The 11,707-nt window shown below is 37.2% G+C and overlaps 1 protein-coding gene across 1 annotated transcript in view; it reads right to left on the minus strand.

Moving 5' to 3' along the window:
* Positions 1 to 11,701, minus strand: part of AGL (amylo-alpha-1, 6-glucosidase, 4-alpha-glucanotransferase) — a 42,056-nt gene extending 30,355 nt beyond the window's left edge. The window contains exons 1-10 of the mRNA XM_009333748.1: positions 11,591 to 11,701; positions 11,342 to 11,491; positions 8,652 to 8,862; positions 7,562 to 7,728; positions 6,893 to 7,096; positions 1,429 to 1,610; positions 1,082 to 1,193; positions 656 to 776; positions 371 to 473; positions 183 to 280 (exon numbers count right to left, since the gene is read on the minus strand). Of these exons, the coding sequence (XP_009332023.1) occupies positions 183 to 280; positions 371 to 473; positions 656 to 776; positions 1,082 to 1,193; positions 1,429 to 1,610; positions 6,893 to 7,096; positions 7,562 to 7,728; positions 8,652 to 8,862; positions 11,342 to 11,423 (1,280 nt within the window). The 5' untranslated portion in view covers positions 11,424 to 11,491; positions 11,591 to 11,701. The remainder of the gene's footprint in view (positions 1 to 182; positions 281 to 370; positions 474 to 655; positions 777 to 1,081; positions 1,194 to 1,428; positions 1,611 to 6,892; positions 7,097 to 7,561; positions 7,729 to 8,651; positions 8,863 to 11,341; positions 11,492 to 11,590) is intronic.
* Positions 11,702 to 11,707: the final 6 nt, after the last annotated feature.

The raw sequence follows: 11,707 nt of genomic DNA on the forward strand, positions 1-11,707 counted from the left end.
CACATTTGTTTATTGAACAGTTGTCATTGTTCCTTAAAAAAGACAGTCAATTCATTAAGTGGCATTTGTCCATGGGAAAGAAAATATACACTTGTACATATAAATGTACACTTTTAATGAACTTTGAACTCACTTTCCCTGGATAGATTCTAATAGTTTCCAAACAAAACAAAAAAAATTACCTGGTAACTAAAGGGTATTTTCTACTGATAGGACCCAGCTTAGGACCATCACCAGCCAGTCGTTCATAAACCACAGTCCCCACAAGACAATTGACAGCCTAGAAATAATTAAATTATGCATTATTGAAATGCCTACATTTATTTGCAATTTAAAACAATTCAGCATTAGAACACAGTAATTATAAGACCTGCTCTTGATGGTGATTAGTTTGTCTGTATTGTTCAGCATTCAGTTCCTCAATCCTCTTGCGAAACCAGTTACAACATTCTTCTATTGCAGCTGGTCCATTGCTTACCAGGAGGACATTAAAATCAGAGAACAATTAGAATAATTTATCTTTAAAACATGCAGTATACATAACTGAAAGGAATGAAAAATTAAATTTTTCCCATCTCTGAAAATAATTTCATTTATTTGGTTTTGCAAATTTAACTTCACTTGTGATTTTAACTTATAACCAATAATACAATACCTGTGTGGTATGAAGGTTGCCAATGCTATATTCATATCTACAGTACAGCCAAATCGTCTATAATCAGGGTCCTGAACTATTTGAAGATGTTGATTTGGATCAGATTTAGTGCTCATTTTGCCTAAGAACAAGATAGAAAAGAGTATTCATAAAGTAAAAATAGGAATTACATTTAAAAAGACATACAACTTTTATAATTCTAGCATAAGCAAGACACAGGTAGATAAAGGCTTTGAAGGCGTGCGAAGTCTTCAAAGATTTACTAGCACTCAAAGCATTCTTGTATGCTTAAATCAGCGTGGTAGATTTCTCACATAGCAAAAAATGGGATTATTTTGTTTTCCAGCTTATTGTTAAGTTTACCTATAAGTTTCTTGAACTAGAAATGTACAATCCACATGCTTTAGCAACATACCCTTCCTTTACCTTGAGTTAGAAGGGTTTTAAATTGCTGCACAGCTTTGTTAACGTCCACTTGGAAAAATTCCCATAGTTTAATTTTTGGATATACATCTTCCCAAATTATTTTACGGATACACTGTAAAAATAAAAGTTATGTTGGTTAATAATGTTGATGATTAATATAATTAAGAAAAGTTAAGTGCTCATATAAATTGTTCAGAAAAAAATACTAGGGAGTAAAGGGTTATTTCCTTAATTAATCTACAAAATAGACACCATTTTTTGTGCATTTCCACAACCTTAGAAATATTAAAGGTTTATTCAGCTATTTATAGTGTTCATTAGCTTATACTTAGTTCTCATTCACTTACATTCAGGTGATGATCATTTTCAATCAAGGGAGGGACCCCTTTAGCAGTATACTTTCCATCAGCCACTGTACAGGTCAAGTGCCACAGAGCTCTATCCAAGACCCAAGCCGGCTTCAGGTGAGGAGAATTTACAAGGTTGTAGCCACATTCCGGATGCATCCTGAGCCATTCACTGTTAGCAGCTTATTCAAGAAAAGGGGGGGGGGGGGGGGGAAAAAAACCAAAAAAAGTACAAAACCTGAACACTTAGTTGTTTTGTGCAAACGTCTTAATACCAAGAAGTTAAGGTACTATGGCATGTATACTTAGTTCACGTTTCAACTAAAGTTTTCCATGCCAATAGAAAACCATGTCTTATGCAGAGGTGTGCGTTACTGATAGCTATTTGTTTTGCAACAAATACAGTTGCAGAGACTGCAGAGAAACTTAGTTACATAAAAATATGCAATAGTACCACCAACTCTAAAACACACACACACAAAAAAAAAATCACATTTTTGTTGCAGGAAATACATCAAATAATGGACATGAAATACTCTTTGTGTGTTGAAAGCCAAACATACATCCCAAACCAAGATTTAAGATGGCCTAAGTTGTTTATTTTTTAATATTCTTAACCCTACGTCCTGGTTTCAGCTGGGATAGAGTTAATTTTCTTCCTAATAGCTGGTACAGTGCTGTGTTTTTGATTTAATATGAGAACAATGTTGATAACACACCGATGTTTTAGTTGTTGCTAAGCAGTGCTTACACTAGCCAAGGACTCGTCAGCTTCTCATGCCCTGCCAGTGAGAAGCTGGGAGGGGGCACAGCCAGGACAGCCGACCCAAACTGGCCAAAGGGATATTCTGTACCACGTGACACCATGCTCAGTATAGAAACTGGGGGGAGTCGGCTGGGGGGCGGCAACCACTGCTCAGGGACTGGCTGGGCATCGGTGGGCGGGTGGCAAGCAATTGCATTATGCATCAGTATCACTTATTTTGTATATTCTTTTATCATCATCATTATTATTATTTTCCCTTCCTTTTCTGTCCTATTAAACTGTCTTTATCTCAATCCATGAATTTTACTCCCCCCCCCCCTTCTTGGCAGGGTTGTGGGGGGGGAAGTGAGCAAACACCTGTGTGGTGTTTAGCTGCCTGCCGGGTTAAACCATGACACCCTATCAGACGATACACACACACCACCCAAGAAATAATTAATGAAAAATGTAGCTAAATGGGCTTTTAAGAAAGGATTAGCTGTGACACTGTTGTGTACATAATAAGAAGCAGAGTGGTGGGAAGCAATGCCACCGAGTCTTACACAGGAAGATGAGCGCACTGTCTGGTGCATGCAAGTGGAACACTAGTTCAGAGCAAACGCTACACTGTGTCTATTTTCTAGAAACCCCCTGTAGCATCAACAAGCACCAGAAAATATGCTGAACAGTAAGAATTAACTCGGAGAAGGTAAAGAGCCTTCACTAGAAAATGGGTGTAATATTCTAATACAGACAGTAGCGTGCATGCAGCAGTATGAGTAAATACATATATAGCAGAGAGATTTTTGATTTTGGAACGATGACAATGAAGATAAAATCCTCAAGAGTTAATTTCTTTCCATTTTTGGAACTGTCTTAAACACAGTTTAAACTGAAAATAATTTTCACATATTCTTTTGAATGAATCTCTGCACTTGAAAAAATAAATGTAAAAAAAAGCCCAGAGTGCATAAGAACCCAAAAAATTATTACTCAGGTTTTACAAGGTGTTTTAAAAATAATTTTTCATAGAACATGTCATTAATCCATTGTTTTAGAAAAGCAGAGAAAATAGTAGTAGTACTTCACACAAGGGAAAATATATAACAAATTATTATACTGGAAACATGAAGAAAGAGCCATTAACGTGTCCAAAGTTATAGCAGAACAATTAACACTTAAAACCCAAGTTTGCTTCGTTCAAAGAAGTTCAAACAAAAATGTCAAAGGAAAAGAAAAAGAGTGTAGTTTCTCGATCTATAGAGCGAACAGCTCTTCTGAACGCCCTCTTGCATTACATCTCAAGACCATTATGAACATGGCAAAATTCCATGTTTATAAGGTCAAACCATTTGTGGAAGTCAAGATCTTCATTGTTTAAATGCCACCTACAACTAAAACCACCATACTTATTTTAAAGCTACAAAAAGCAATAATAAGCTCAGGCTGTTAAAGGCTGTTCTAGGCCAACCAGATCTCCACCCCCCCCCTTTTTTTTTTTAAATACATATGCTACTTCTGAAAAAAATATTTTTTACGCAAAACTAGCTTACTCTCTTCATCTAGCAAGAACCATGATTTATTATAAAGGACTTCCATGAGTAAATACAATTAATTCTAAAAAGACAATGTATCATTTAAATCTAAGGTGTTATCATGCAAAAAAAAAAAAAAAAGTCAACAGGCCTTCCACTAATTCTGGTATGGAACAGAATGATGTTTTCTGATCAGACGGTAAGCTCCAATGATTCACAACATAACACCAAAAGAAATCTAATTCTGCAGAAAAAAATTTGCCCAAAACATCACTTGTGATTACATTTGTTACAGCTAGGGAGAAAATACACACAAGCATAAAAATATGGAAATATTAAGATGAGGAATTACAGAAAACAATTTCTAAAATTCATTACATTATTATTTAAGAAAATAATTTCACATTTTTCAAAGGACTTTCAAACAGTTATATAAAAAACAAATGTTTTTCAAACATTTTTCATTGTTATATAAATTAAACACAAACTTAATATTTAGTAGTGATGCCCACCGCCCAAGACTTCTTTTTTTTTCCTCCCCTTTATAAAGCTGAGAAAAGGTGGTGTTTGATGCAATTAGTCAAGTGCTTGGAAGCAGGATTTACCCAAGTGTTAAATTGCAATTAGACAATAGTAGCCTCTTCTGAAAGATAAAGAAAGTATAATTTATTTCAGTTTATTGTATTACTTCATATGATTTATTACAGCCATTGAAAACTCAGAAAAGGAAAAAACAACTCTCCTTTTTCTATCTCCTGGTGAAAAGTATATGCCACTGAACACTTATTTGAGAGTGTTTGAACACCCTGAAAGAAATAGCAGCCCAAAAAGGGCACATCTACCCAGTTACCAGACAGGGTTTGCAAGTTTATCTATGATACTCCTGCTAACATGCCAAAGGTGCATCTATATTTAACATTAGCGCATGCATCTACTTTACTTTTAAAGTCAGGCCATAGATGCTGGCTTTCATTAGAGACTAACAGAGACCTTAACATCAAAAACTGATTCCCACCGGTCTCTACTGTGCAAGCAATCTGTTATCCATTCCAGTGTAAAAAACAAACACCTTAGCTTAACTGCTTAACACTGAAAGTGAGCTGTCTGACTTGACAACAGGAACAGAGGGGAAGCATTGCCATTTTTACACAGTGGTCTCAGCTAGAAGGCAGTGAACTACCAACAGACAGAACCACTGTAAGCTGAGGGCTCGTGAGCTGTTAGAATTAGCAGCATTAGAGGATTTACTGTGAGACAACTCAAGCTTTTAATGCAGACATGCTGCAGAACTAATAACAATGTGCAAGTATCCATAATCTGCTCAAAATAACTGACTATACTTTTTGTGTGTCTTTTATATTCAAATGGGTCTATGAAACATGTTTTACAATTAAATCACACTAATGTGCAGGAAAGAACTAATTTAAGTACTAGAAATTACTGTTCAAGTAAAACACACACACACAAAAAGTGAAGTTAAATTTCCATCTAATCAAGATCCAGACAAAAAGAACCCCCAAAACTATTTGCCTATTTTCTTATTTCAAAAGCCCCCAAAATGTTTCACCTCCACAGGCATATACAACACTATTGCTTACTCAGACATTTACCAATGTATCTTTCTGCTTATGCTAAATTTGGCATTTAACAAAGTTTGGAGTCAGTTGTAAATCAAGAGGTGTTGATTATAAACAACAAAGTGGGGGGGGGGGAATTCAAGTTTAAAAGTTTGAGAGCGGGTAAGAAAGCCATCGAGTATACCTTGCTTAATGATGTAAGTCAGGACCATGGTCATTTGAATATTTCTATCCTGCTAGAAGACACTTCTAAACATCCTTTCACCATAGTACAAATGTTTAGTCATCCAACCCAAGGAAGATTACTTTGAACTCTGATCGTAACCTGAAAAAGTCCTTCTACAAATGTAGCCAAGTAATAATGTGACATTTTTCTTCTCAAATATATTTTGGAGTCTAATAATTAGTTTAGACTTCGATATTTCTGTCCATAAAAACATTCTCCTTGGTAGCATGCAAATATACACAGTAAAAAGACGACAGGATCTCAAGCATGTGTGAAACCGAACTTCTACTTGATAAAGTGCAAGAAATTTTTTATCCGAAATTGGGAGAATGTTTAAGAGCCTAATTCCCTCAGACACATAGCCAATAAGTATACTTAGTAACTTTTCAACAAACAGATAGGGCAAACAACAGGGCCCACATTGCATTGCAGACTGACTGGATAGGAATGTTTGGCAGCAGTCAACACCAAAGAACTAAAGCAAATAAAGCTTGAAATTCACAGATATCTGTAGTTAGGGTTTTTTTAAGCCTCAAAGGACTGTAACATAAACATACAGAACCATTTGTTGTACTCTCTGCTATGAGAATGCTAATTATTGTGATCTTTAGGATTACAGCATAAGATGAAAATTGCATTATAAACACAATCAAAGTAAACTCATTATCCAAATAATCAGCAAACTTACAAATGATGAAGTACTATAATTTAAATTTCATCAGATCATACTGAAGAAAACCCACTGTCCCTCTCTGCACAGCAGACAACTTTAGCTACGAAAAGCAATTAAGAGAAGTAAAGCCTTCGATGCATTGGCGTATCTATGCTTAACCACCCCTCACCCCAAACACAAAGCTCTCTCTTTTTCTTCCTTTCCCCACAGACTGAGCTGTAACATTTCCTCCTTTGCTTAATCCTAGCCTCTTGTCCCTATTCTGTTTGTTGTCTGCATTTTAGATCCAAATTAGAGCAGTTACTTTTAAGCAGCTACAAGAATAATACCCTGTTTAACAAGAAAGTACTCAGTTTATGTTCACCAAAGAATTCATAATGCAGATTCCATTCATTTATGTGGGAGCTGCACACCACAGGTCGTGGAAATAAGCATATTATAAAAATACAGACACATGCACAGTTCATTAGTTCTGAGAAGGGCTCTATTCACTCTTTCAGTAACAATACTAAATCTTTTACATCTGTTATGGAGACCTATCAGTTATAATTGTAAAGAGTTGACCTGGATTTGAGAGATTCAAAGACAGAGACAACTAGGTTGCTTAAAACAGCTACTAAAAGATGGGTGCAAGGGGGAAAAGTTAAGGGAAATAATGAAATATGATTCTAGGACCAATCTGGTTATTAACACACACAAAAATCATACCAGTATGATTGTAGACTACATCTGTGATGCAAAGCATATTCCATTCATTTTTCAATTTTTCCACAAGAGCTCCTATATCGCTCCAAGTGCACTTTTTATTGTGGCTTGAAAATTCAGGATTTACTTCTAACTGATCAGCCAGTGAATAACATGATCTAGACAGTCCAAGCTTCTGCAGCGGTGTAAAATGAATCATGTTGTAACCTACGTAATAAGAAGCCATTTATTAAATAAGAAAAACAAGTTTCAGTCAAAGTTAATTGAAAGAAGGATCATAATAAGTTACAGTTATAACACGTACTTAAAGCTATTGTTTGGATTAACCAGGGCAAATGAATCTGAGTCTTCCCCTTAAAATTCTACATAACACAAGCTTTAAAAAAAAAAAAATCATCCTGTCAGTTCTACAAACTTCCAAATCTATCTGAAATCAAAACAGTAAAACGAAAGTGGCTTCCCATATCAGGAAATCCCTGAATTTTTGCACCTTTGCAAATATTTTAACCATTTCACTGACTTAATCTGTTAACTAAATTGAATCTCGTGGAAAATATTTAGTCTACAAACTAAAGAACAAATGAGCTGTTTACACTGAAGCTCTTCAGTGTAACTTTGGGTTTTGATCAAAACACAGAAACATATATCCTTTAATATGTGTATTGGCATTACCTGTTTCTTTTGCGACTCTAAGCCTATCTTCCCATTCATGAAATGGTCCCAGACACTTAGCGAGGAACGTCTGGAGTGTAATACAATCCAAAGGTAACACATGATTATCGGCTCCAACATGCAAAATAGGATCCACAACTATGTAACCTCCACCACTTTTTTCATTTCTAGGAAAAATTAATTTTCATTGGTATAGTAAACACCCATTGTACCAGTCAGTTTCAGAAAGAGAATCCAACAAGCACAGCTATTTCAAAAACACAGTAGCCCAGTACAGTGGTTGGGGGGAGGTGGGGAACAGGACTGCAGGGCACCTGAAGAAAATAGGAAACACTGAGGAGATGTTGATCTCTTAGGCATCATCTCTCTACTGGACTTAGGCCAGTTGCTTACAAGAATACAATTGGGATACAGAGCTTTAAACTCTCTGCAAAAGTGAGATACCTTTGTTATTTTCTGAGACAGAGTACTGGTTCCTCCTTTTAGGATACGGTCAGAAACAAAGAAAGCATGACTGCCCATCTTTTATACAAAGACCTCCATTTGGAACACCATCCTCGGGAAGAGACCTGAGCTAAATGCCCTTTTAAGCCTGAGGGAATTTAACCACCCATTTTCCAGAAACTCAGAATACCAGACTACAATCATTACAGATGCTGGCATTCTCTTCTGCACTTGTCCTGTTGAGACAAAGGAGGAAATAAAGAATGTGAAGTAAAGAATGCCAGAACCTCTGTCCTAGAAAGACCGAAAACAACCTTCAAAGTCAATGAAGAAAGTACAAATTAATCATTCAGATACAAGTTTTCAGTCATTGGCATTCTAAGTAAAAATGGCCCGCCTTTCCAACATTTACAGAGAATTCATCAACTTTGTCCTGTATACATTTTCCAGAATATCTTTGCATCAGAAAGTATTAGACAACCACCACAGCTACTATCTTTCATTAGCAGATTCAGATAGGCCCCACGGTTGCAGTTTGAAAAATGCATGGAAAAAATGTTTTTATTCTTAACAGTGATTTCTCCAGGTTAAAACGTAGACCAAGGGAGCAGACTGCCATTTGGCTGTAAGTATAGATTTCACTTACCCAAGACTGAAATAGTACTGGTATGACCCAGAAATTTGGAGATCCAGCTTGCAGTATTTGTCAGAGTCATCTTCTTTTCCTGTGGGATTGTGCCACGATAGTGTCCTGAACTTGTGGTGATCAAATACTTCTCCAGAAGCTGGATAATTTGTGTACACAGTAACGGGCTTGCCTTGAAGAGTCGGGCCCAATCGGAACTGTAGTTCAAAACCTCAAGAAAAAAGATAAAATCACTTTATCTAGAGGACTAAATATTTCTATTCTGTTATTACAAATCATAATTTGATATTATGTTAAGAAGAAAGTGCACCAACATATCTGCCAAGAATTTTGGCAGAATGGTCTATTTCTACAGCATCATCTCTCCCTACTTTCCTAACACTGTTCTTTGCACACTTTACACATAGTCCTTCTCCTTTACTTATATGGCGCTATTTATCTCCTTTCCAATTTGTCCCTCTTTGCTATATAAAAAGTCTTAAAAACAAAATACAGCAAAACATCACGATCACCAGACTACATACATTTTATGCCGATTTTGGTTCATGTAGTATTTAAGTATTTAGGTTTACCAACTCTATATATTAAGCTGACCCATGAAAACATCTGAAAAAAATAGGAACACATTTCAAAACAGAAGATATTTCAAATCCCTTCATTCTTCATTGAGGGTTCACTAAACAATGCTAAATTCCTTATGCTTTTAACTGTAAAATGATATATACTTGTGTGTAATCTACAATGTACAAACAAATTGTTAAACTTTCAGAGAGCTCAACAAATCAAAGGGAGTTTTGTATACGTGCTGCAGGTCACACACACACATAGAAAGAGCACTATTTAGGCCTAAGATACCCATGATAACGAGAACAAAATTAAGGTAAAATATTAGGACCTAAACCCATACTATAGTCTGTTCAGTTGGATATGAAAAATTCAGTTTAGTCAACAGGTTTCAGAATAGGTTTCCACTTGCAGTTATGAGGGCCACCACCATGTGCATGGCTAATTACAGGGTCCTTTCAAGTGACTGAAACAGGTATAAGTGTCTGCACAATAACTTTTACTAAATTACATGCCAGTCATGTAGTTAGCTGTAGTAACACACCTACTGCTAGCCCTAGCAGTCTACAAAATTGGGAGTAAAAGAAACCTGAGTATTTGTAAAAAAAGAAAGTTATTAATACACAGATAATGAATTATAAAGTGTAAAAAAACCTGAACAATGGCAAGTTCCAGTATCTTAAGTTGAAAAAAAGCCACTTGCTTATTAAGTAGAATCATGGGGACTCTAATATAAGAATTCAATGTCTGAATACATTTAAATGCAAGTCTCACCAAGCTCACAGTTTCTCTTATTAACATGATCACCACTGCACCAAAACCACCATGTAAAGCAGTGGTTTTAGGATCTGAATGTCTGTCAGGTAAAATGAAGCTCATTTGATTGCAAAAAACCAAAAGAAACTTACAGGAAAAAAACCCACACTTCTGGAAGGTTAAGTACACTCTCCCCAATACTGTCCTGACATTTTATTACAGGGATTACTATAATTAGAGCACAAGGATATATGCCATTGATATCTTATTTCCTGTAACAGTTACACCAACACCAGGAATGCTGTGCTCAAAATTAGCTATGCCCTCTCAGAGACTGCTACCAGCAGAGGCATTTTGAATGTTTGATAGCTGTGCACTTCTGTGTGACTCCTTCCAAAAAAGTTTATACAACTGGAAGGATGAGTTAATAATGGAGGTTATGGTCAACTCTGCACTTCTTCACTACTGACATTTTCTTAGACTACACTATCAGCAAATTTTTAAATCAATACAGTTGAAGAGAATTCTTATTCTCAAGAACAAAAACCTTGCTCCTCTACTAAACCACTTTGATATTAAGTTCCTAGATCAATAACATAAAGTCATAAACCCCACAAAATTTCATGAGTAATAAAAATCATTGCATCATTAACAATCATTTCTAAAGACAGTGGCTTTAGTTTTATAGTCTGAATTTGCTGACCAGCATAATAGTGGACGAATTAGTAGGGTGTTTTGGGGTTGTTTTTTTTGTTTGCTTGGTTTTTTTACAAAGAGACTTAAGAACACTTTCAGAGAAAAACAATGTCAATTTCTTAAATAAACTTATTATTTAAGTTTATATAGATCTTATCTTGCCTGTAAGATTTCTTAAGAGGTGCTCAAGATCCCATATGCTGAAACATTACCTCAGACTTTGCAAAGTGCTAGTATTACTGATATATTTCAAAATTATAATACTAAAGATGGGATGTTGCATAACACATTGCAGATAAATACTAGAGAGCTTGACTTATAAGGACATTCCCATGAAGACTGACGGCTCCTAGCTGATTTGCTCTTCATTTCTCAAGAGTTTTATGAGCCAGACTGAACCGCAACCGGAGCCCATAGAGCTCTGCAGTGGAAGCAAGCATGTCAGAAATTGTTTCATCTTAAAACAAGGAAATAAGTAAAAAAAAAAAAAAAAGCAAAAAAACTCCCCAAAAACGAGAACACCAACGCAGGCAGAGCTCCCTTTCCATTGCTGCCCGAAGAAAGTGGCGAGCTCCCGGCCATTTCTCTCTCACCCGGCCCCGGGGGCTCCCCGCCGAGGAGGAGGAGGAGGAGGAGGAGGTTGAGGAGGCCGCAGCCCGCCGCTCCCGGCCTACCTTGCTCCAGCCTGAAAAGGGTCTTGTCCAGCTTCTCCATCTCGCTGAGGTGCAGCAGCCGCGTCTCCTTACCGCTCGGCATGGCTGCGGCCGTCTGCCCGGTGCCCCTCCCGGGCCAGGAGACTCACTTGGCGGAGGGAGAAGCGAGCCCTGCCGTGAGGGAACACAGACAAAAACCCACAGGTCAGCGGCGACCCGCGGGAGGACGGCGGCCGTTTGGGACCCCCACCCGCCGCCGGTCTCGCTTACATGTTCCCCAGCCCCAGAGGAGAGAGGAGACGAGGCGCGGCAGGGCAGGGAGGAGGGTATAAGGGAGCTGTCAGGAGGCACCCAGCCCCCGCCTGGCCGGGGACCGCCGCCAGCAGC

Source organism: Pygoscelis adeliae, unplaced genomic scaffold, assembly GCF_000699105.1.
Source record: "Pygoscelis adeliae isolate BGI_AS28 unplaced genomic scaffold, ASM69910v1 Scaffold10, whole genome shotgun sequence".
NCBI lineage: Eukaryota > Metazoa > Chordata > Aves > Sphenisciformes > Spheniscidae > Pygoscelis > Pygoscelis adeliae.